General features: G+C 43.5%; 1 protein-coding gene across 1 annotated transcript in view; it reads right to left on the bottom strand.

Moving 5' to 3' along the window:
- The window catches only part of ITPKB (inositol-trisphosphate 3-kinase B), a 96,757-nt gene that overhangs the window by 4,814 nt on the left and 66,863 nt on the right, over positions 1-25,080 (bottom strand). The window contains exons 3-6 of the mRNA XM_035111457.2: positions 9,171-9,270; positions 8,074-8,287; positions 4,061-4,265; positions 2,114-2,215 (exon numbers count right to left, since the gene is read on the bottom strand). Of these exons, the coding sequence (XP_034967348.1) occupies positions 2,114-2,215; positions 4,061-4,265; positions 8,074-8,287; positions 9,171-9,270 (621 nt within the window). The remainder of the gene's footprint in view (positions 1-2,113; positions 2,216-4,060; positions 4,266-8,073; positions 8,288-9,170; positions 9,271-25,080) is intronic.

Genomic DNA, 25,080 nt, shown 5'->3' with positions numbered 1-25,080 from the left:
TGGGGCTGGTGGGAGTCACTAGGTGGTGTGTCACAGGTTCCCCCAACCACGACGTAAGGAGTCACGGTTACGAGAACCATTCCACTTTTAATTTTTTTTTCACACCTTTCCGGACTGCAAGCAAAATTATTTACATAGCAGAATGGCTCGGCAGTGAGCGACATAGCGGCTTTGTTCACTGGCTCCATTAGAAGCCCCCATTAACTACCACCCATTGTAAACTATCGCTGCAAACCTGCAAAGGGTATAAAGAACCAGGTTCGGAGATGCTATTCTGAAACTGTATACGGTGGGATCTAAAATAAAGCTCACTTGCCCAATTGGGTGGTTTGCAGAGGAAATGCAAAAAATGCATTCATTCTCATCCAATAGGAGGTTGGGAGAGAGAGGTGGAGCTGTACGTTATTGAAGGCACTTAGTTCAAACCTTCCTACAACTTTTCCCATTGGTTTCATGTAGCTGTTAAAATCAGGACAAGATGAGACACTCCAAAGGCTAATCAAAAGTCCTCTAGCTCCATTTTCTGGGCCTCTCCCTTCAGAAAGGACTGGTACCACCGTTATCCTGGACTTTCCAGGTCCGTTCCTGGGATGACAACCCAGACGGACACAATAGTCAACAATACTGAAATCTACTGATGAGGTCAAGGGAAGACAAGAGGGTTGCAGTCCCTCCTGCCACTTCCTGGCGTCAGGTCACCCACCTTGGTGCAAAATATTTACCTTCACCAAGCAACAGGGTTGGATGTGTGTGCAGGATCAACTCTTTAGGAAAGTTGATGGGATTCCCAGCCCTTGGCTTCCAGGAAATAAAAAGGTGGGGAGCTTCAGCGCAGTTTCCAGGTATACAAAATCCTACAGTCTACTTGGAAGGGTTGCCATTTTCCTCAAATCACAAGATAGCCCCACCTTTCCTCCTCCCTCAGCATCGCCATTGTTCCAGGATTCAGTAATGGTGCAGGGTTGCTCGCTGCAAGGTAAAAGGCCTTCTCCGGCATGTATTTGTGATCTTTCCAGTTTGCAGAGGGTCCTTGCATTTCATTTGTAACTAGAAATTTATGAACAATCCCATGTGGCCTAAAATTATGTGAGATGGATACACCTCTCAATCTTTCCTTGTCCCCTGACAGGCTTCTCTAAACAGTTTGCCCATTCAAGCTCCAGCTTCCTCCATGGAGGAAGATTTGTCAAATGTTACAGCAGGTGCCCACCTCTGGACCAAAAAAGCAGTAGGCAGATCAAGGGAGAGCAGCAGGATTGTAGTTTCCTTGTCCCTCGTAGTGAAATAGAAGAGGTTTTGTAACCATGTTTGAACATTGGAGCTCTCTCCACTTGTGCTGCCAACCAGGCACCACAATCTTCCAACTTTCCGTTTAAACTTGTGTGGGTGTGAGAGAGGGGGGGGGGAACGGAAGGGAAGGGCAACAGTTCTTGCTTGTTTCCCCTGACATGACCCAGAGCCCACAAGAAAGAGCCACTCCAGGACTCTCTTTCCTTCCCCAAAGTGCTTAGCAAAGAAGATGAAGCTGTCAAGGGTGTAGGCCTGATAGGTGGGCCTCATTTAAAAAATAACACTTTCTACTATCCATTCTTAAGGAAATCAGCCCTGAGTGCTCCCTGGAAGGACAGATCGTGAAGCTGAGGCTCCAATACTTTGGCCACCTCATGAGAAGAGAAGAATCCTTGGAAAAGACCCTGATGTTGGGAAAGATTGAGGGCACTAGGAGAAGGGGACGACAGAGGACAAGATGGTAGGACAGTGTTCTCGAAGCTACGAACATGAGTTTGACCAAACTGCGGGAGGCAGTGCAAGACAGGAGTGCCTGGCGTGCTATGGTCCATGGGGTCACGAAGAGTCGGACACGACTAAACGACTAAACAACAACAACAACAACTTCCCTAGCATTCAAGGAAACCGATTTTCAGTGTTCCATTACAGACAGGATTTGGACCAGCTTAGCCAAGAACCTGAACTAGTTAAGCTATCGCACATCTTGTGGATGCATAACATAAGCTGCCGAGGAAAGAGAGCAGGTATCACATTAGCATGTAGCTGTGGATATTAAAGAAACCTGGGTACTAAACTAATAAGGAAACCTGGGGCAGCGACTGACCAGAACGTTACGATTTCCTTTCGTAAATTCTCTGAAGGCCTCCATGACTTGTTCTTTTGTCCTGGTCTTCTTGAAATCCCTGTTCACGGTGCCATCTTCCTTCTGAAAAAAACAATGACGAAACCCAAGGCTATTACTCAGAAGAATGCATTTGCATCAATATACAGCTTTGCCGTTCATTAAACAGGATGTGGAATAACCTACAACAAGCTGGCCATCGTTTAAATAACAGCCATGGGGTGGGGGCTGAATGACTTGCAGACTGTCCAGAGAAGACTTGAGAATGGTTTTATTTCGGGGGGTTGGGGGTATTTGCAGCTTTTGAACACAAGACATTATTCTTTCTTCAGCCGTGGAAATTACAGGAAGGGATCTGCATTGCCAGGTCCAGCCCTTTGCCCCACATGCCAACATGTGAAACGGTTTGCAAGTATAAAGCCCTGTGCTATAAGGAGGCAGATGATCAATTCGTCTCAGGCATGAACCTTTCCCAGCACTATTAAGCAAACTCCTTGAAATCCACAGGGTTTGCAAACACCTCTAATCATATAAATTAGCTCACATCTTTTAGTATTCTACAATGAGGAGACTATGGTAATTCAAAGCAGAATGGACTACCTTGGAAGGTTTCTAAGCAGAGGTTGGAATCTTTAGCTGTGATTCCTGCATTGCAGAGGTTTGGACTACTAATGTCCCTTGGGGACCCTTCCTAACCCTACAATCCTATAAGCCAGGAGAAGCCTGCACAATTCAAGTACCAATTTGAGCAAGTCTGTGTGGTTTGTTTAGATTCAGGTAGAATGAAGACACAGCACCTTTTTGCACCCATGGTTCTCATTTCAGCACATATTCAGAACCTGACTTCCATGAATGCACACTGTAGTGCCAAGGGACAATTTAACAATATCTTTTTTATAAAAACAAAACCAACTTGTGCAGTGTGGAATCAGACAGCTATTTACTGCTTTGTGGCTGCTTTAAGACTTCCTGACTGGCAGCCTAGCTGTGTTGAGAGCTGGTATCTGAAGCCTCCAGCCGCGGACTCAGCTGAAAGTCGCAAAAGGGTGCTATGTTTTCATTCCAATTCATTTCTCCTGCTTCCCCAGATATCCAAGCAGCTGTAAGAGTGTGGTAATGCCTGCGGCCTCCAGCCATGTGGTGAGCCATGCATCACCAAGCTCCCATAACTGCTCGGATATCCGGGGAACGCTGTAGGGCTAGCGGCTATAGGAAAATCCAGCCTCGTAACAGAACTGGCCACTTGCATCCAAACATAACTTTTTAAGGCTTTTAAATATTTTTTAAGGCTGTCACACAACCTTCTGCTTCTTCTGTTCACAAGTTTACTCACTTGCATCAGCAAAGCAACCTGCCTAAAGAATAACTTTGCCACCTTACATAAACCAGCGTGGCAAAGCTCCATGCTTGCATAATGTTTATATATTGGCTGATAGCAATTAAAATCCATGGGGTGGCAGGCAACAGGAACTATGGCAGACGCCTTCTATCTTTGTCCACCTATCTGTATCTACTTGTGTTGTTTATACAGAGGGAGGAGAAAGTTATGCCTCAATTACAGGATTTTTATTTTTTAAAATTTAATTTATACACCACTTTATATATTTAAAGTATATCTCTATTCGGGGCACAAAAACCTGACTCACAGCTCTTTCTTCTACAAGAGACCTCCCATGAATTCTCTACAATGCACATTCAAAGACTGCCATTTCAGCTTGAAAGTGAAAGATCTTGTTTGACCTTGGTGGAACTGGAAACCTCATTACGATGCACTCTGCAAAACTGCTTAAACATCTAGTTTAGCTGCGGATTCAGTTGCAGTATATCGGGAATTCTATTGACAAAGGCAGAACTCCCGACAAGCACCTTTCTCAGGAAATATCCCACCTATTATCTCTGTTATGCACCGGATAGATTCGAAACCCTCACCTTGATTCCTTCAATCCTGAATCCGAGAGTCGCTGTAGAACTTATTGTTTCCCTCCACTGCATGTATCGGGGCTTGGTTACGGCACGCTGGGCGTTCTCCTCCTCAGTCGGAGCCTCCGGATCTACTTCAATCATCTTTTGATACATGTCCTTCCGTAGGCTTGGCTTCTTCCTGGCCTTTGTTAGTTCTTCCTCCAAGTAGGTTCTGCAGAGAGAAAACTATGTGTTACTCTCACCAGCTTTGGAAACTTATCTATCACAGGCAACTGTGGGGGGCAGGTTTTCGGCCTCCCTCATATTTTGATCCTCTGGGATTTCCAGAAACCTGAAAGCAAGGTTAGAAACCTTCCACGTACTGTTAGTTAATCTCAATCCAAGACACAGTGGTAGAAACTTGCAACTAACTAGGGCAAAACACCTTAAAAAGAGCAATATCTGGAATGGATATTGTGTCGATTTGAACTAAGAACTTAAGAACAGTCTCTGTCCTGGATCAGGACTGATCTAGTGCACTGCTCAAACACTTTATATTCTGGAAACCAAACACGTGTATTTAACATTTATGGAAGGTGCCCATGAATAAAGATCACGGCCCTCTCTTTCAAACAACATGTGATAAGGCAACCATGAAAGGATAAAATAATTGCACAAGAAGGCCATAAATCAGGCATAGGCAAACTCAGCCCTCCAGATGTTTTGGGACTACAACTCCCATCATCCCTAGCTAACAGGACCAGTGATCAGGGATGATGGGGAGTTGTAGTCCCAAAACATCTGGAGGGCCGAGTTTGCCTATGCCTGCCATAAATTATACAGGTGGATAGTTCTCGTGAGCAGTTTGCAATTCAGCATCCTTTCCAGATATAAGGGACACCTGGATTCGTGAACCACTCAGAGGGCATTAATTTGGCACTATTTTTATTGACCACCATCACCCATTATGATGATGAATGTAATGAGTGAGCCACTCTGTGCATCCATTGCCTTCGTCAAATGCAGGGATCCTACTGATTTTTAATTCCATTTGTGATGGGGGACAAGGATTCAGAAAAGACACTTTTCCTAAGCATGTCTTCGCCATCTGCCCACTAGAGGTCTCTGCTTTCTATTGGTAACAGCTGCAGCTGCTTGAAATGGCACTGGCCGGGGCACTCCTGGATCAGCAAAATTTATTTATGCCGGTCACCCTGCAGAGCTTCCTCAAGTTACTTTTTTGCTGCCCCAAACGAGCCAAAATGTTAAGTTCCTGGCTCCAATAACGTCTGCTGACTTAGTAGAGATAAGGCTGACTACTACAGATTTGTGTCTAACCCAGTAAATTTGGGAGCCAAATGCATATCCAGACTTTAATGCAAATCTGCTCCCAGGCATGAAAGTTACTAAGCACTTTGCAGCAGATTTTGTGAATTGGGAGAAGGGGAAGGCTGAACCGCTGCCTGTAGGCCTTCCGAACCAAAGGAAATTCAGATATAAAACCATATCCCAAATGTTTCATACAAGCTGGAGAGGGGAGTGTGGTGGGCAGGGCTGGATTAAGACCCTAAGCACTCAAGTTTTTTGGTGCCTCCATGTATATATCTAATTTAAAATATAAACAACAATAAACCATAAAATAAAATTGCATTTTTTGAAACGAAACGAAACCTGCAATAAGATAGAAAATAATGTTGCTGTTTTTTGTATACTTCCAGCTTATATTTGAAAAAAAAACTCTCCGGCTTTTTCTAATTGCAAAGTCTTTGATCAGTTTCCCCAAACTAATCTTACGTAACACATCTGTTTCTATACTTAGTATAGAGATAAGGCATCCAAGCCTGCCTTGTTGCATACCAGTTGTTTTGCTGGGATTTTTAGTATCTGAGAAAACTGAGAAAATGAACACTCAGCCGAGCAATTTGTGACCATTAATGTTAAAAACCCAGCAACCGATATTTGAAATAAAATTCCAAAGCTGACTCGGTTCTTCTCAGCATTCCACATGCCACACAACAGGGCTTATCCAGTATATATAACAAGAGGCTATATTCCTCTGAATACTAGCCACAGTTATCACCAACAGGTGTAATCTCCAGTTCCAGATCCTCCCCTCTTCCCTCCACAATGTACCAAGTCACTGAAATTTGGCATAAACTGAAGAAGACCTTAGTCTGTGAAATTATATGTCATGGATTGGATAGGGAGCCTCTCAATCTAATCCTGGGAACTCTCCTAGGCCCTCCCCGTCCCCAGGTCACACCCCTCATTGATTCCATGCTCTCGACTGCTACTAGACTCCGTCCTTGACCAGTAATACTGCCTCCTATTTGTCTATTTGAATGGAGAATTGTGTGCATGTGCAGGCAGCCCTGTATAGGGAAGTTTTTAATGTTTGATGTTTTATTATGATTTTATATTTGTTTGAAGCCGTCCAAAGTGGCTGGGGCAACCCAGACAGATAGGCGGTGGTTGTATTATTATTATTATTATTATTATTATTATTATTATTATTATTATTGCCTCTGACATCACCCATTTCCTGCCATAATCATCTTGTCCGACTCTTTGCTGCTGTTTGTATATTGAAAAGGCATTCTTTTGTACCATTAAATGAAGCATTTCGGCTCTGGTTTGAATTAGTTGGCCAAGGGTTCTCAGAAAGAATTCAAGTTTCTGTACAGTTGCCACCAGTTTCGAAGTACTGTGCTAATACACTCTTGTATAGCAGACCTACAGGTTGATTCTAGGTCAAACAAACTGTGAGGCAAAAATCTTCTGCTATCTCCTTGAACAAGGATGTGCTTTGGGGGGGGGGAGTACTGGTTAACCTAGCTTAGGATGTTTTTCCATTTGTTCATGCAGTTAATTTGAACTTTGCTTTCCCTCAGCGCAAACAGATTCCAAGCCAAACAGAGCAAACAGCATTTTTCCTCACAACGAGTAAACTCACGATGACATCAGACAGTGAATTTCTTTATCCTGGAAAGGGGCTGGGAAGAGCGTGGCTCAGTATCTAAATTGCCACTTCAGCTAAAGTTTCTCCAGATATGCGGCTCATTGAAGACATTTTCTTCACAAGACTTTCATTTTAATCTCCCACACTTAAATTATTATTATTTTTATTTATTTTTAAATAATAATAATAATCAGGAGACCCCTTGTCATGGTAATGTTCAGGAGGAATTTGAGACTGAATGGCAGAATTATACATTTTAGCTTATGAAAATAACCTGACAGGTCACAGACATGCTATAGCCCAGCTTATCAGGAATTCCCACAGCCAACCTGGTTTAAATAACCTTGGGCGAGGACTGCACAGTATTCACCCCGATCCCTCTGCTCCCAATTTACAGCTTACCCACATAACACTATTCAACTGAAAAGTACGGTCTTCTAAGGACATCTTTATTACTAGACTCGCTTCTGAGACAAAAGGCCTGTAAGACAGAGCAAGCCCTGCCATTAGGGGAAATTATTTCATTTATTACTTTTGTATTTTTACTGACAACTAGCGGGAGAGGTACTTGCGGGATTTTCCGCCTCAAATGCCAAAACAATATTGCGGTATCGTGCATTTTGACATGGTGCGGAGTCAAGGTGCCCTAAGCTGATCCGCCTCAGGCGGCAAAATGCATTGGAACAGTCCTGCCTATATCGGTGCTAAGCTTGGCTTAGTGGTCAGATCTGCACCATTTTTTAGGAAACATATGAAGTACGGGGGTTTGATTTCAAATTGATACAGCGATTTAAAACCAGCCTTTCTTGCTACCTTAAATCCATCCATCCAAACGGCTGGGGAAAGGCTTCACCCTTAGAGCCTAGCTAGGTATCATGGAGATGTGTGGCTGCCGCCATCTTCCAAATAAATGCAGTAAAAGAAATGTGTGGCATGATGACCTCATGCTCAGCATTTTCCTGCCTCCCGTGGGGGAGCAGAAAGGCATTAGGCACTGCAAGATGAAATCATGCTTCTGTTGTTACTGGACGAAGCTGGGGAAGAGGCAGGTTGTGCAACTTAGCTACCAAGGAAAACTGACCTGACTCCCATCTTGCAATCCATGACACAGGGAGAGTCAAAGTCAGCTAGGAGATCTTCCATCTGATTGTAACGCTCCCCATCCTTCACTATGTCCCCATGGTAGGCAGGAACATACGGCTTAAGGACATCATTCATCAAGCGGTCCAAGCAGCGCTGTTCAGACTCGCAGTGCTTCTTCAGTATCCTCCCGTTAGCTGCAGCTTTGAAGCTACCTGAGAGACAGAACAAAAAGCAAAGGATAACAACATTGAGTTTTTCACTGGGTACAGAAAAGGTTTCACACAGCAATGGAATTGCTTGTTGCCTGCCTCTAACAAAATGGTTAAGTGCAGTGGCATCAAATAGTATTTCCAGGCACAACGCAGGCATGTTTACTTCAAAAAAGATCCTAGTTAGCAACTCCAGATCATTCAGGGGCACATGCGAGTGCACATGTTCAAAAGGGTGTGGTGCTAGAAGATGCTCAGATGCGCAAGGGAGTGCCAATGCATAATGGCACACTTTCCGGTTATCTTTAGTGTACCCTTAAACGTCAGGCTGAAAGGCTAGGGCGGCAACTGGGAAGTCTGGGAAACAGCAGGGAAGTCTGGTTCCTAGGTTAGAACTCTAGGAGAATTTCTCCATTCTAAGGCCAACTCAACAATGGAATAAGCCTCCTTGAGGGTTTTCAAGGCAAGGTTGACAACCATCTGCCAGGGATATATAGTCAGGCTATTCTGAATAAGAGAAGAGTGTTGGCCTGGACTGGATCCCAACAGATTTCAAACACTGTTCGTTTCGGAGCAAAGACTTGCTCTGGTGTAGACATCAGAAGTTATGTGCCCTTTTTCTGTGGCTCAGACATTAGCATTCATCCTTGGGCCATCTATTACAGGTGCCATAGATTTCCTGAGGTTTGTACACACCCTAGCATTTGGCTCAAGCCACCCCCGTAGAGACTACCTACTGCAAGCACTTATGTTTCAATTTCCAGAAACAATTTGCGTTAAGGTAGCTAATTATCTTAAATCTACCAAGAGACTTCCGAAACACTTTCTCTTTATTAGGCGGGAGTTTCCCTTTGAGATTACACAGCACAACCTAAATCTTCTGTACCTGCATGCCCTGCCAGCTGGATCCAAGGATATTTCTTCTTGAAGGACATGACGAAAGGAGACCAGTGCACCATGTTCTTGATCTTCCGCCATGACTTGCTCTAGAAAGGGGAAAAAATAATTAAGTAGTTCACGCAAATTGTAATCCCAGTAATATCTGACCTAGAGACAGTGGTTAAATGTGAAAGGGGAAATACTGGTGAAGAACAAGCTGAGTCTATGTTACAACAAGCAGCTAAATACAGTGGTACCTCGAGTTACAAACGCCTCAGCTTACAAACACTTCAGGTTACAAACTCAGCTAACCTGGAAGAGTTACCTCGAGCTTTGCCCCAGGATGAGAATGGAAATCGTGTGCTGGCGGTGCAGTGGCAGCAAGAGGCCCCATTAGTGAAAGCACGCCTCTAGTTAAGAACAGTTTCAGGTTAAGAATGGATCTCCGGAACGAATTAAGTTCGTAACCAGAAGTACCACTGTAATCCAAGGATTGACCAATCATCTATTGTATGCCCCACCTTTGAAGCTATGTACAGACGGACAGCCTTTCACAAATTCATTATATACGTACACACTCGAATGTTCCTGTTCCTGTGTGAATGTACAGAGATGAGAGAGAGAGAGAGAGAGGCTTCAAAAAGAAAAGGACACCGTCCTATTAATAAAAGAGGGGGGAAACACACTGAGGAGTGTTCACCTCTTCCTCTTCAGGCGAGAACTGAATTACTGTGCACACACCCTTGAGAAATTATCTGCCCTTTTGTAATTGACATTTGTTTTTGCCGTGTCCCTGAATCCAGAAACCTATTTTTGTTCTCCTGAGAAAGACATCTGCTTTCGCCATTAGTTTTGAGTACATGAATGTCACTTTGACCAGAGGAAGTACTACCCACAATGATAGCAATTTCACCTTTGATTAAGTGTGTCTCTTATGTGTGCACATGCTGGGAGCCCAATTTAGGGGTACGGCAGGATGGGGGAAGGCAGAATAGGGCTATGCGCTGCATGAAGAAGTACTTTCTTTTATCTGTCTCGAGTCTTTCAATATCACCTTCATTGGATGTCCACAAGTTCAAGTGTTATTGGACAGGGAGAAAAAGCATTTCCTTGGTAACAGAAAACATGAATAAAAAAAAATAAAGTTTCAAATGATATTCCTGTGATTGGGGATGACGACTATCAGATAGAAAATGAAAGAGACATATAGTTCAAACTTGGAAGGATAAAAAATACCCACCATTCATTTCTCAAGAGGCTGAACATCTTACTGCCCTTGCTACATTTGAACATAGGCTATATCTTGTAACCATCAATCAATCTCTTCTGGATATCTATTTGGACATATGGACTCTGCATGTTTGAATTAGGATTGATGGATTATTCTTACTGTTAGTGTGAGCTGACGTTGTTTCTTTCTTTTTTCTTTCTGTTATATTTGCAACAAAACATATATTTAAAAAGAAACCAGACTTAATATTAACAAAAGTTGCAATTAATTTTAGGTGGTGTGTAACGGTTCCTTGCAACCATAAAAGGTGCATACCCAAGGTATTTTTAACTGATTAGCTTTTTCTGTCCTAATCTTAGCAAGATGAAGAGTAAGGCAGATTCCCCCCCCCAAAAAAAGCACCTCTTTTAAACAGAGATGTTGAGCTAAAGGTTACAAGTATGAAATCATGGGATGGTAATAACTGGAAATTAAGACTGCAATCCTATACAGACATATCTGGCTGTAAAGCTCGCTAAAGGGGAGTCTCCTCTTATGGGCAAAGTGGAACATAGCCCTGCCATGATTCTGTCCCCCCACAAACTGTCCAGAACCACAGTTCAGTCTTTCTCCTGTCCCTCACAACCATATTTATACATTTGCAGGTCAATGACAACCCAGCCTAAGCCAATCAAAACCATGCATTCTTCCTATGGATGTTGCTCTTTCGGCATCTGCATAGTTCTTTTGCTCCCTAGCTTGTTGTAGTGTGAGTGAGAAAGAGAAGGGAAGAAACTCAATTTTACCTCTTTTTTTTTTTACCACATTGCAGAGGACAGAGAAGAAGAACTCTCCACAGGTTTCCCTGGTTTTAATTTAATCTCTGGAGCGACATGCATAGTTCAATCCTATTAATACTTACTTGGAAGTCAGTCCCACAGTTATTCAAAGTTACAAACAACTAACTACATAGGATCAGGTACCAAGTTAGCAAAGTTTACAGAAGGAAAGTTTTCCATCCCCTCTCCTCCTGCCACAACCACCTGTTCCCCTAGAAAAGCTTCTCCCTGGAGTCATGAGACTCCGCACAACAATTTGGAGTGCTCTTGGCAAAGAAGAGGCGAATCACCCAAAATCTGCCCAATTCTGGGCAACTCTATCCTTCTCCATCAGCCCACATTATTCAGGAGGGGCTGTTTGCAGCAAAGGAGGGAGAAGAGGGCAGGCTATTTTTTTCCTTCTGTGAGCTTTCTTAAGTGAACTTATTTCAGAACCCAAGCCATTTAGACTCAGGGAGCAAATAATCTTGAATCAAAGGGCATTATCTATGCATGTTCCACAACCTTCCACAGGCCCTTGCAGTCTCCCGGTTCTTGTGTACATGGGACCACCTGAAATGTCCACGTAAACATTTAGGAGTAGCGATGGCAGGACCAGGGGAGATCAGCCTAGCAATGGGGTTCTTTTACAGAACCAAACTGGCGATTTGTCAGCAGCCTCTCCTTTCCCTCTACCAAGTCCACGTTTAGTCAAAAGTTGCAGCCTTGCCAAATTGCTGTCAAATGTTTCTGAAGGCATCTGCCTAGACCAACATGTGTGTTTCCAAGAAGACTGCCAGGAGCACTGTACTTTGGCTCTTTTGTTCTATGCTGGCAGAGAGCACAGTTGGATTCCCCTTTTCCTTTTTTGTTTTGTTTTGTTATTTAAGCAGCCCTTTGCTTTGACTGATGGGGAAAAAAATTCTCAAAGGAGAGTCTCCAAGGGAATTTGGGCTTCACATCAATAAGACTTAACTTGCCCAGCAGAGGAATCCTCCTACGAAAACACAAACATAAGTCACTCAGTCCCAGGATAAAAGTGACTGCCAGAGCAGTAACTGTTCTGGAGCCAAGGTTTTGTTTCCTCGGTGGTTAGCAATCATATAGCAAGAGAAAACCTTGAAAGCACTTCAAAGCCAGACTGAAATGAAGCAAAGCTACGTCAAGGATAGTACACAAACCATCACGGTATGTTTCCTAAACAATACTGTAAGCAGACTCCTTGCAAAACCAGCCCGTCCCATTCAAAGTTAGTAATGCCCCAATGATGAGTTAAGAGTCCTAGTGGTACCTATGTTGGGAAACTCTACAAACCATGTGTTAAAAGATGGGGGTGTGGGATGAATGGGATCTTTGTGTGCAGGACACTAAAAAAACTCTTTCCCATGGCAGAACTGCGTGTGGAAGAGTAACATTTAAGGATTTCTTATCTGTGCTTCGCCCAATTGTGTGTGAAATATGCACACCAGAGCTCGTTCCCTGGGAACGGCGGCATTGTGCGCACACAATTGGGCAATGCACAGATAAGGAGTCCTTAAATGTTAACATTTCAGCATATGCTGCTGCCACATTGAAGGATTTTTAAGGCAGTGGCCTGCACACAAGAAAGGTCGACTTTTACATAATGGCTGCAATGAGGCAAAAGGCTCCACCCATATTATCAAATAGGGAGAAATTAAATGAGTGGCTATCAAGTTTCCTTAAAAGAAAAGATCAGATCTTAATGGACTTTGAACTTGGGGGCTTTCGATCGGGGGATATTATGAACAATGATAGGATGAAACTTTTGCTTCCTCAAGGCTCAGACTTACATGGAAATTGACACGAAATTGACACGTTCGAAAGCATGTCAAAGTGCAAATAGATAAATAGGTACCGCTACAGCGGGAAGGTAAATGGCATTTCCGTGTGCTGCTCTGGTTCGCCAGAAGTGGCTTTGTCATGCTGACCACATGACCTGGAGGCTGTACGCCGGCCAGTAATGCGATATGTGTGCCGCAACCCCAGAGTCGGTCACGACTGGACCTAATGGTCAGGGGTCCCTTTACCTTTAATAGAGAATTGCTTCCTTGTGGCTTTCCAGCATAGCTGAAGATAACATGAGAAGCTCAGCCACAACATAAGGAGATTACAGCATTACAAGGGAAGCAAGTCATAAACTCCTTGGAGCTGTTCCAGGAACAAAACTAGCTAATTTGGGATCCCCAAATCCAAGCAAAAATTCAGAAGAGAGAAAGTTCATAAGCTTCCTTGTTTATGAATGAGGAACACGCAGGGATAGCAAACGTGTGTCTTAGTTCATGATCTTGCTGCACTGATTTGGTTGAAATGCACAGTTCCCTTTTATAGGGACGCGATAGATGAATTCTGCATGAAGCCGCAGTAGCCCAACAGCTTCGTAATGAAGGGCTGTATGAAAGACTGACCTAGAGGCTCCCTCCAGGCATCTTTTTTAATGTGCAATTATGATCATTTGCACTCATGATGGTAATGGGGGTAGTTACACATGGCCCCGTATTCAACAGTGTTTTGCTCCTGCAATTTTTGTGGTGGACATGTGGCCATGCCTTCCTGCTGAAATCCTGCATGTTTTTTATGCCACAGACATTCCATGGAGGGAGGGGTCATCTGTCCTGCTTTTGTTGAACTACAATACAAGAGCACCCCTTCAGCAATAATGCAGTAACATTGGGAAAGTGTTGCAGTAATAAAGCAGAATAGTATGTGGATACGTAAAGGTAAATGTACCCCTGACCGTTAGGTCCAGTTGCGGACGAGTCTGGGGTTGCAACACTCATCTCACTCTATAGGCCGAGGGAGCCGGCGTTTGTATGCAGACAGCTTCCGGGTCATGTGGCCAGCATGACTAAGCCGCTTCTGGCAAACCAGAGCTGCTCATGGAAACACCGTTTACCTTCCCGCCGGAGCGGTACCTATTTCTCTAATTGCACTTTGATGTGCTTTCGAACTGCTAGGTTGGCAGGAGCTGGGACCAAGCAATGGGAGCTCACCCCGTGGCGGGGATTCGAACCGCCGACCTTCTGATCGGCAAGCCCTAGGCTCTGTGGTTTAACCCACAGCGCCACCCGCTGTGTAATTCTCTATTACAGAGAGGTTAAGTTCATACATAAGGGAGCAGTGTGCTTGGGAATTCACCATGGGCATTTAAAGTCAATCATGGCTATGGAAGCTTTAGGGGGCCATTAGTTCTCAGAGAAAAAAGCCCTACACCAGCCCATTGTCCTCAACAGCTTCATTCGTTAGATCAGGCATCCCCAAACTTCAGCCCTCCAGATGTTTTGGACTACAATTCCCATTTTCCCCGACCACTGGTCCTGCTGGCTAGGGATCATGGGAGTTGTAGGCCAAAACATCTGGAGGGCCGCAGTTTGGGGTTGCCTGCGTTAGATTAAAACAAGGTCTCGTCACTTGCTCAATAAACAACTGGTGTCTTTTGAGAGGGCAAAACTTAGCCAAACTTTGAATGGGTTTTTTTTGTTTGGTTTCACAACTTATACAACAATAACCTTTCATTCAAAAGTCCTACGAAAGAAATATCGTGCCTGCGTGATAGAGGTAGCACCTCGTTTCTCCTTGTCTTTCCAGAAGAATTTACAGAGAGCCAGTAACTTTGAAAGCTATCAAAAAGTTCAGGATATATGAACCAACCTCTAAGGTTAGAGGTAGCAATTTGCTGTGCAAACACTTTGCCCTATTGTGTAAAGCGAAGAGATCTAAGAGCATCCAAGAGAGTCCTAAAGGAGGAGACAGAATGTTTGCCTAGAAATGAGTTGACCTATTTTTGTGAGATGACCCGGTGCCAGCAGTCATGGCGACTGGGGGGGTGAGGAGCAAGACCATTCCATGCTTACTAATGAAGGTGGGGGCTTTTTAGGAATGATTTGAGGTTTCTGCAATGATAGCATCCTCTCCCCCCCCAAAAAAAAAATTTAAAAAGCAAAACATCTTCCCTTCCCCGCCAAGCAATAAGTTTTGTTTATTGGCTAAGGACATGGAACAGCAGACTACTCTGCCCATTAACAAGCCTTGGCAGGTAGAAACATCTGGCTGAACAGCTCATTGCTGGAAGCACAACTTCAAGCCTGGCTCCAGTCCTTAGGAATGCTCTGGCACATACAGAATAGCCCTTACAGAGGCTTCAACCCAAGTGGTACATGACCCCAAGGGTGTCAGCTCCAGTTGACAATTGCTCTCTTACAGCAAAGTTTTGTTTCTCCATTGTCCCAATATTGGGCCCCAGACTGGCCATCGTTCCTCCATCAATCAGGAAAGAAAGCCCTGCTCTAGCTTTCCAAAATGAAACTTAGAAGATTTTGGTAAATGATAAGACAACCAGCAAGTCCAGGCCTATTTTACATCTGAGTGAGCACTTCAATCGGCTGATTGTGGGACATGAAACGGCACATTGTTGGGGATTTGCTGCCCTGCCCCAAGCAGCAAAATGTCTTGGGGGCAGCCCTAACAATCAATCCATGTGTGCCAGTATGCACACACAGTTACCCAACATCTGGGAGTACCAAATATACCAAAGAGAGGAAGAATCACCACCATATGGACTTCAAGCGTCAGGATGAATTTGACCGTGCTGTGGAGCAACCCACAATCTTTCCTTCAACACAGCTGTCTGAACTGCCAGGACTGAACAAGATGCCAAGGCTTCAAAAGTTCACCTCCTGGCACACATTTCTTTGTAAAAAAGAGAGAGAGAGAGAGAGAGAGAGAGAGAGAGAGAGAGAGAGAGAGAGAGAGAGAGAGAGAGAGAAACAAGGTCCAAGAGGGAAGGGAGGCGGAATTTTAGCACCTCACTTGGATCTCATATACGCCTTTGAGGGACAGGAAAAGCACGCATAATTACGCCCTATGTTGCCATTCCTCCCCCACCCTCCAAAGCTACTTCCAGCTGGTGAAAACAAGCAGTCAAGCCATAAAGCCTGGACTGAAGTTAAATCCACACAGATAAGGATGCTTTACAAGCTCATAAGAGAACTTGCTGGTTCTTTCACCTGGCCTTGCTCCTGCAAGAGAAGATGATTGAAGAACATAAGAAGAGCCTGCTGGACTGCTGGACCATTTAGTTCAGCATCCTGTTCTCATAGTAGCCAACCAGATGCTTGTGGGGAAACCCGCAGGCAGGATCTGAACACAAAAAAACTCTCCCCACCTGTGGTCTCCGGCAACTGCTATATGGAAGCATTACTGCCTCCAGCTGTGGAGGCAAAGCATAGCCACTACATGGCTAGCAACCGCTGACAATCTTCTCCTCCATGAATTTGTCCAATTCTCTTTTAAAGCCACCTACGAGCTACTGGATCTGCAGGCATTAGTAGGTGATAAGGACTATCTCCATGTGCAAAAATCTCTAACTGCTGATTCTGCTATGCCAATTAAGTACAGACAGAGCATGTGCGGAGGCAGTTGTAGGCACGCTTTGTGTATATATATATATATATAATCCAACCCAGGAAATGCTCAAAAACACGCAGGCAATTATAAATTTGCTTGTGCAGTTTTCTGGTTAGGAGCCTGGCCGGAAGAGAAAAGAAAGCAATTGTAAATTCTCAGTATACACTTTTTTGGATTGCTGCAACAGGTGCTGTAGAAATTTTTAATGTGGTTTGCTTGTGGAGTTTTCTGGGGTGATCAAAAGAAAGTTATATACGTGTGTGTGTGTGTGTGTGTGTGTGTGTGTGTGTGTGTGTGTGTGTGTAGATATTTATAACTATGCTCCCCCATTCAGGAAGGCACCAGAAATAGTTAAAAGGACTGACAGAAAATAAACGAAAGAACTGAGGAAGTAGTGGGTGTGTAAAGGGGAGTAGCAGAAAGTGACAAATGATGCACCCAAAAATTTCATAGAATTGGAAGGGACCACGAAGATCATCTGGTCCAACCCACTGCAGTGCGGGAATCTTTCACCCAACACAGGGCTCAAACCCACAACCCAGATTTGAGATTGAGAGCCTCGTGCTCTACCAACTGAGCTATCCTTCAGGTTCACACAAGATTTATGTGTACATGGGATGCAAGGAAAGAGTGCAAGTGTACCACTACACTTTCTGCCAAATATTTAAACACAGACAGCATACTTAGCAGTGTGTGTGTGTGTAAACAGGGAGCTCTTGTACATCTTATTTAATATATGGAATCCGCTCAGCTTTTCCTAGCATAAAATAAAAGCTGATCTACAAGTACATGAGAAGTGTGCGGGGTTGTACCACTTCTGTCATATATGCGCCACCCCACTTCCCCAGTGAAAAGGGGCTAACAAGGATCTTGAATTTCTCCAGTGCCTTTCAGGTGTTGTTGGGACTCCCAAACCCCATCAGCCCCAGCCAGCCTGCCCATAGTTAGGATAATGGGATTTGTATTCTTCCAACACCTAACTCTAGCCTATTTGAAAAGTCAGAAGTTTGCACATTCTACTACGTCCAAAGTACTGAGTCACATTCTTGGGTTAATTTGAGATGATTCGTGACAATTGGGATGTTGTTGTTTAGTCGTTTAGTCGTGTCCGACTCTTCGTTACCCCATGGACCAGAGCACGCCAGGCACTCCTGTCTTCCACTGCCTCCCGCAGTTTGGTCAAACTCATGTTCGTAGCTTCGAGAACACTTTCCAACCATCTCATCCTCCCCTTCTCCTTGTGCCCTCCATCTTTCCCAACATCAGGGTCTTTTCCAAGGAGTCTTCTCTTCTCGTGAGGTGGCCAAAGTATTGGAGCCTCAGCTTCAGGATCTGTCCTTCCAGTGAGCACTCAGGGCTGATTTCCTTCAGAATTGATAGGTTTGATCTTCTTGCAGTCCATGGAACTCTCAAGGGTCTCCTCCAGCACCATAATTCAAAAGGATTACTGTGGCATTCGTACAGAGCCCCCCGGTCGTTTCACGGACTATTGACCTGTACACCACTACTTTATTCTTCCGCTGCCACCAATTTTGTGGAAAAGACCCAGGGTTCCCCGGTGAAGTATTGAGTCTCAGTCAGGTAGAGTTAACAATGAAGATTAAAGTTTATTTCAAACACAAACAAGTTTTAAAATATATTTGAAACGCTGTCACTCTATTCCCTCTCTGTTTTGTCCCTGTCTCTAACTCACTCTGACGCCTCTATCTCCCCCCACCCAAAAGAACCAACCAAACTGTTGAAACCTCCTGGCTGAGCCTCAAAATCAGGTAGGCTCCGCCTCTGGGCTTTCTTGTTGGTCAGCCTATTAACCCTTTCTCTCCCCCAATACAAACATACAGTGGTACCTCGGATTATGAACACAATTGGTTCCGGAAGTCTGTTCATAAACTGAAGCGTTCATAAACTGAAGCGAACTTTCCCATTGAAAGTAATGGAAAGTGGATTAATCCGTTCCAGACGGGTCCGCGAAGTACTTAAACCGAAGCGTTCATAAACTGAAACATGGGTGTAATTGGTTCCGGAAGTCTGTTCATAAACTGAAGCGTTCACAAACTGAAGTGCACTTTCCCATTGAAAGTAATGGAAAGTGAATTAATCCGTTCCAGATGGGTCTGTGGCATTCATAAACCGAAAATTCGGAAACCGAGGTTCCACTGTATCCCCAAAGAATGGGGAAACGCCACAATTGCCTTTCTAATTTTGTGGGTCTTTATTTCAAATAGTTAAGTTTTCAGATTTATACTAGGTACTACATTAGTAAGAAAGGAGATTCTACATTTTAGTGCGAGCAATAACTTTTGTGCAGCTAATAGCCTATCCAGTCTTAAAACTGAGGCATTCTACTTTACTGACTTATATCTTGAACTAAGCTACAGACTTGTGAAACTGATACTATCTCCGCTGTAAAAGTCAATTAGTATTTAAGAGTTTATATTTTAAATAATTCAAGGAGTATCAGTGTTTGCTCTCTCACATTCCCCAGAAAGAACAGTTCCAAAACACTTCTCGGTACGTACCCACACAGATTATAACAACCGGTTTTAGAAATATGTCTGTATTAATTTTTTTACAAATAAAAGAGAGTCTTAAAACCAAGTACTGCTGAGCAACCTTGACCTTTTAATTCCTTTCAAGGCCTTTTAATTCCCTGTGGTTTATATTTGACATTAGCTACGTTAGTGTTTGGACAGCACTTTAATGATTTAAAGTGCTATTTGAAGTTTTATTGTTTTGCAGACTTCAGGAATGGAAACTGCAAATGCTGGTAAGTGTGCTAAAGAGCTCGTCATGGCCACTGGAGCTTCTGTTAAGTCAAACAGATTGTCTGCTGAGCTTCTAACAGGGCTCTAGCTCTAGATATTGCTGGTCTAAAGCTCCTGCCATCCCTCTTGGACTTCCCATCAGCCTCTAGAGGACCACAGGTTGCCCATCCCTGCTGTATATGGACAAGGCAAGAGAACCCCATTTATTTTCTTCAATTCCATCCAGATCATCAGTTGAAAGACTTATACAACATTTTTTTATATAAACACAGTGGAGGGGTGAACAAACATCTCTCTCTTAGCATACATCTCAGAGTTTTGCTGCAGGTACCATGTGTAAATACAAGCGACTCCCCATTTATGCAGCGGTTGTGTTCTGGGCCCCTACGTGCATAAGCAAATATCACGTTAAGTAAAGAGCACCCTCTAAACCCCCATTAAGCAACCTCTCTGCCACTCTTTCTCCAATGCATATAAAAAATACTGTATCCAAAAATACCTACAACTAGAACTGAAGGTCTGGAGCAGGGTTCCCCAAACTAAGGCCCAATCGCCTTCTAAATCCGGCCCATGGATGGTCCGGGAATCAGCATGTTTTTACATGAGTAGAATGTGTCCTTTTAATTAAAATGCATCTCTGGGTTATTTGTGGGGCATAGGAATTCGTTCATTTTTTTTTTTTCAAAATATAGTCCGCCCCCCCCCAAGGTCTGAGGGACAGTGGACCGGCCCCCTGCTGAAAAAGTTTGCTGACCCCTGGTCTGGGGGCTGGCTGGAGGATGCAAATAAAGGCAGCTGTTGCACCACTGCTCCTTATCATTGGCAGTTCATCCTCCTAAATAAGAATACTCTGAAGAAGGCTCTCAAGGTCTTACAGGCAACTAGACTCCTAAGGGGAAGAAATGGTCTTTAAAGATGGTGACCTCCTACTGATCTAACAACCTTTGAAAAGGTAAGGAGAAGCCCCTCAAGAGGACCCTGGTATCAGCACAAAACCAATATATTCTTGCTTTCAAATACTCTCAGAACAAACCAGCCAGCATTCTTTACTGGACACAAACCAACATTCAAAGGAAGTCCTCATATACCGTAGTCCATGAGGTTGCAAAGGTGCTGTGGAGGTCAGGGTTCTCCGCAAAGGGACACAGCTGGTGCATTAGATATAACATATAATGAAAAATAATTCCTGGCCACTGCTGTCACACACTTCTCCAAATACTGCAGTTGATTCAAGAGGGGACTTAAGCTACATACCTGCTATGATAAGAGTACTAATACAAACACACACCTTCTATTGCAAGCAGATTGCATGGTTCCAGAATCTCTAGCCACAACTATAATCATTTCCATCTTGCCTGGATTAAAGTTCAACTTGTTAAGGCACATCTATCCAACCACAAGCTCCAGTTACTAATTCACAAAAGATACAGCTGCTGCCAGCTGCTTTGCTAAAAGAAACAGGAAGGTGGATTTTATTAATTATATCAAATCTCAAATGTCCGGACAATCTCTTATTGCAGCTTCTTATAGACATTAAAAAGCATAGGTGACAAAATTAGATTCTGTCCCACCTGCTACATCGGCCATGAGACAGAGCAAGTCTCTCTGCTGATCACCTTATGTGCTTGCTTTTAAAAAAAAATCAACACAAAATCAGTCCAGTGCCAAACCTTCAACCCTGCCCTTATCATATGTTCCAGATGATACAATATTTCCTTTTTTGATAGACTTACAAGCTTGGTGGATCAGGGGGATGCTGTGGACATAGTGTATCTTGGTTTCAGTCCTCTATGATATTCTTGGGGAGAAGCTGGTAAAATGTGGACTGGACAAGATAACTGTTAGGTGGATTTGTAGCTGGTTGACTGACCAACCCCAGAGTGCTCATAATGGTTCTGTGTCACCCTGGGAAAAAGTGACAAGAGGGGTGCTGCAGGGTTCTGTGATGCAGCAGCAAAAATAACTAATGCTATTCTAGGCTGCTTCATATCTAGGCTGCATCTAGACATGATAGGCATCTTCAAATATCTAAAGGGCTGTCACATGGAAGGTAGAGCAATCTCTCTTCCCCCCCCCCCCATGTATGATCTAGCTGAGATTCCTGCATTGCAAGAAGTTGAATTAGATGACACTCAGGGTCCGTTCCAACTCTACAGTTCTATGAGTCTATGTCATGTTGCACAGCGTCAACCTCTAATGAGCATTTTTTTTTAAAAAAAGCTTTCCTCTCTCTCCTCTCCTGTGTGCCCCAAATTGGCTCAAAGGGGTGCCAGGAGAAACCCCAGAACAGCAGGGGAGGAGAGAAGGACTCATTCCATCTGGCAAGCTGCAATGCTTGCACACAGAACTACTGGAAAAACGCAAAGTTGAATTCCACCCTATTACATCAGTCCCTTTTGGCACTGAACTGTCACTGGCTGTGCACTAACAAGCTTTCCCAGACTCCCTGCTTTAGGAACAGTCCATCAAGTATGAAACTAAGCAAGCTTTACACTAGTGCACAGAAAAGAGGAACAAAAATATTGCAACCCTACCCATAATGTGGTGCAAATAGAACCAGTATTGTAATAGAAAGTTCCTACTCAGTTGATCACAATAGCACAGGAGAAGTTAAAACATTTCTGTTTCAGAAGTGGTGCAAGTTGTCTTAGGAGAACTGACAAAACTATGACTTGCATGGAGTATTTCTAGTTAACCTTACATACAGCAGAACTCTGGTAAAAACCAAAGAAGCTATTATTCTTCATCAGTTTATATCCCATCTTTTGGCCTGGTTCAAAACCACAAGCTTGTTTACAAGTGGGCCTCAGGTATGGTGCTCTCATTTGTGCGCACTCCTTGGGTTAACCTCATCCTATATTTTTAGAGCTTAATGTATCAGAACCAGTACAGTGGTACCTCGGGTTACAGACGCTTCAGGTTACAGACTCCATGAACCCAGAAATAGTACCTCAGGTTAAGAACTTTGCTTCACGATGAGAACAGAAATCGCGCGGTGGCAGCGGGAGGCCCATTAACTAAAGTGGTACCTCAGATTAATAACAGTTTCCGGTTAAGAACGGACCTCCAGAACGAATTAAGTTCTTAACCCGAGGTACCACTGTACCTTACACTGTGGCTGAAAAGCTAAGTGGCACCCAATAAAATTCCTTTGGAACTGGAACAAAGTGAATGTAGAAGTTAGTCCTGGCCAACAGCCAGGATGCCACATTTATAGCCAGTTGTCCAGTTGATGTATAATTGTGGTCAGACCATCTTAGGACAAGGGTAGTCAACATGGTGCTCTCCAGATGTTGTCAGACCATAACCCCCATCATTCCCAGCCAACATGGCCAATGGTCAGGGACGATGGGAGTCGTAGTACAACAACATGAAAGGCCCTATGTTTTCCCATCTGTTCTGCAGGAGAAGACAGAGCTGGCAAACCAAAGCTAGCTAAAGAGAGTCCTGGCAACAGATGCCATTTGAGCATCCAGATGGAATGCTAGGTCTAGGACCACATCACCACCACCAACAAATTATACTCAAGTCATATCAGCAGTAGCTCCCATGTATATCTACATGGATGGTAAGCTGAGAAACCACAGCTGATTATGAAACACCTAGGTGCAGGCATGCAGTATGGTTGTATGGTAAATCCATAACAAGGAAAGCTGCCTTTACTTTGCCCCTTTGAGTCATGCATGTCTTGAAAGTAAACAAATCATGTTCAGAGATTCTCAGCACAAAGCAATTTGATTTGATTTCTGGAGTCTTAATCAAGACTTCTGGGAAGTCATCATATGTAAAATATCTACCCAAAATATTGGGGAAAAATAAATGTTCTTGCATACAAGAGGAAATTGTAGTTTTAAAAATATGAAGCTGTTCATGTTGAAAACCTGAAACAAGGAAATCATTTACACTTTTGTATATTCAGGATCTCCCCCAAGGCATTTACAAGGGGGATAAGAGTACATTTTTCAGCTTTAGTAGATCTTATGCTGGCCCATTAGATGTGGTAAAGAAATTATTCTCTAACCTAAGGAGGAAACAGTCACTGGAAACAGGAAAGTGGAATGTTTTAGCATTAATAATAGAAAAGCATTCAAAAGACATGCAGATGCCTGCAGAGTCGCAAAACAATGCTGAGATAACAGTCCAGGAACCATTCTTGTACAACCTATTATTCTGCGTAGGGTGTGCCCATTGTTATTTATTTATCCATTAGTATCTGAGCCTTCCGCTACAGAGCTTAAGGAAAGTAACATGGAATTTTCCCATTTTATCGTCTCAGCAACCCTGTGAGGTAGGTTATTGCTGAGAAACAACGACTTGCCCAAACCTACCAAGAGAGCTTTATGGCTGAACAAAAATGTGAACACAGTTCTCCCAATAGACTAATACAGGAAAAGCACAAGAGAACATCCGAGCCTCACTTCCATTTTTTTGTCAATTTAAACATGCAGCAGGTAGCCAGATAAATTTCTTAATGTTCCCCCATCTAATCACTATTAATAATGATAATAAATTCACCTGATTAAAAGCTGAAAGACAGCTCACCAGGAGGAAAGGCCCATCTGAGCCTCTTTCCTGCTGTATTATAGTTGTGGGGAGTTCTTAAAACTTTTTAATGCTTCCATATGTAATCTGCCAACCTGATGCAGCGTAACTTGGGCAAATGGAAAGAGATCGAAGTGTCTGCATATAGTGACATGGCACTTTTCAAGTAGGGGAGCAATTCCTTTCTATCATACTAAGGCTGTACATTTCTGAAGACATATGGAGGAAGATGATTATCAAAAGGATGCAGCCTTAGGGCTTAGCTTCTTACAGAAAACATCCTGTCTGCATTATGCCCTCATAGCTTGATTGGGACAGTATTTTTGGAAACTCCAGCATATGACTGCTCAATTATTATTGAATCCTAAAACCGTAGAGTTGGAAGGGACCCCAAGGGCCATCTAGCCCAACTTCTGCAATCTCAACTAAAACAGGTGGCCATCCAACCTCAGCTTAAAAACCTCCAAGGAAGGAGAGTCCACCACTATCTGAGAGGGACTGTTCCACCATCAAACAGCTCTTACCAACAGAAAGTTCTTCCTGATGTTGAGTTGGAATCTCTTTTGTTGTAACATGAATCCATTGACTCAAGTCCTACCCACTGGAGCAGGAGAAAACAAGCTTGCTCCTTCTTCCATGTGGCAGACCTTTCGATATTTGAAGATGGCTATCATATCTCCTCTCAGTCTCCTCTTATCCAGGCTTAACATAACTCCCTCAACTGTTGCTCATAAGGCTTGGTTTCCAGAACTTTGGTCATCTTGGTCAGCCTTCTTTGCACATGTTCTAGCGTCTCAATATCCTTCTTAAATTGTGGTGTCCACAACTGGCCACACAGTACTCCAGGTGTGGTCTGACCAAGGCAGAATAGAACAGGACTATTACGTTCCTTGATCTGGACACTATACTTCACTAGACACTATATTGTCTATGGATTATGGTAGCAGGATAAGAATGGGATGGGTTGCATGGTGTAATGGGCACAGCATCGAGTTTGGATCTGAAAAAAACATGCTGAAATGCCTATTTGGCCATGAAGCTCTGCTCACCAGTCACTGTCTCATCGTAGCTTCTCAATTTTGTGAGGCTAAGGGTAATCAAAGCACTTTATCCACTAGAAAATCAGAATGAAAGGAATCTGAATTTTACACTCTTTCT

The sequence above is a fragment of the Zootoca vivipara genome, chromosome 3 (genome assembly GCF_963506605.1).
Source record: "Zootoca vivipara chromosome 3, rZooViv1.1, whole genome shotgun sequence".
Lineage (NCBI taxonomy): Eukaryota > Metazoa > Chordata > Lepidosauria > Squamata > Lacertidae > Zootoca > Zootoca vivipara.
Note: the sequence above shows the minus strand (reverse complement) of the source record. Positions and strands in the feature narration are given on the sequence as shown.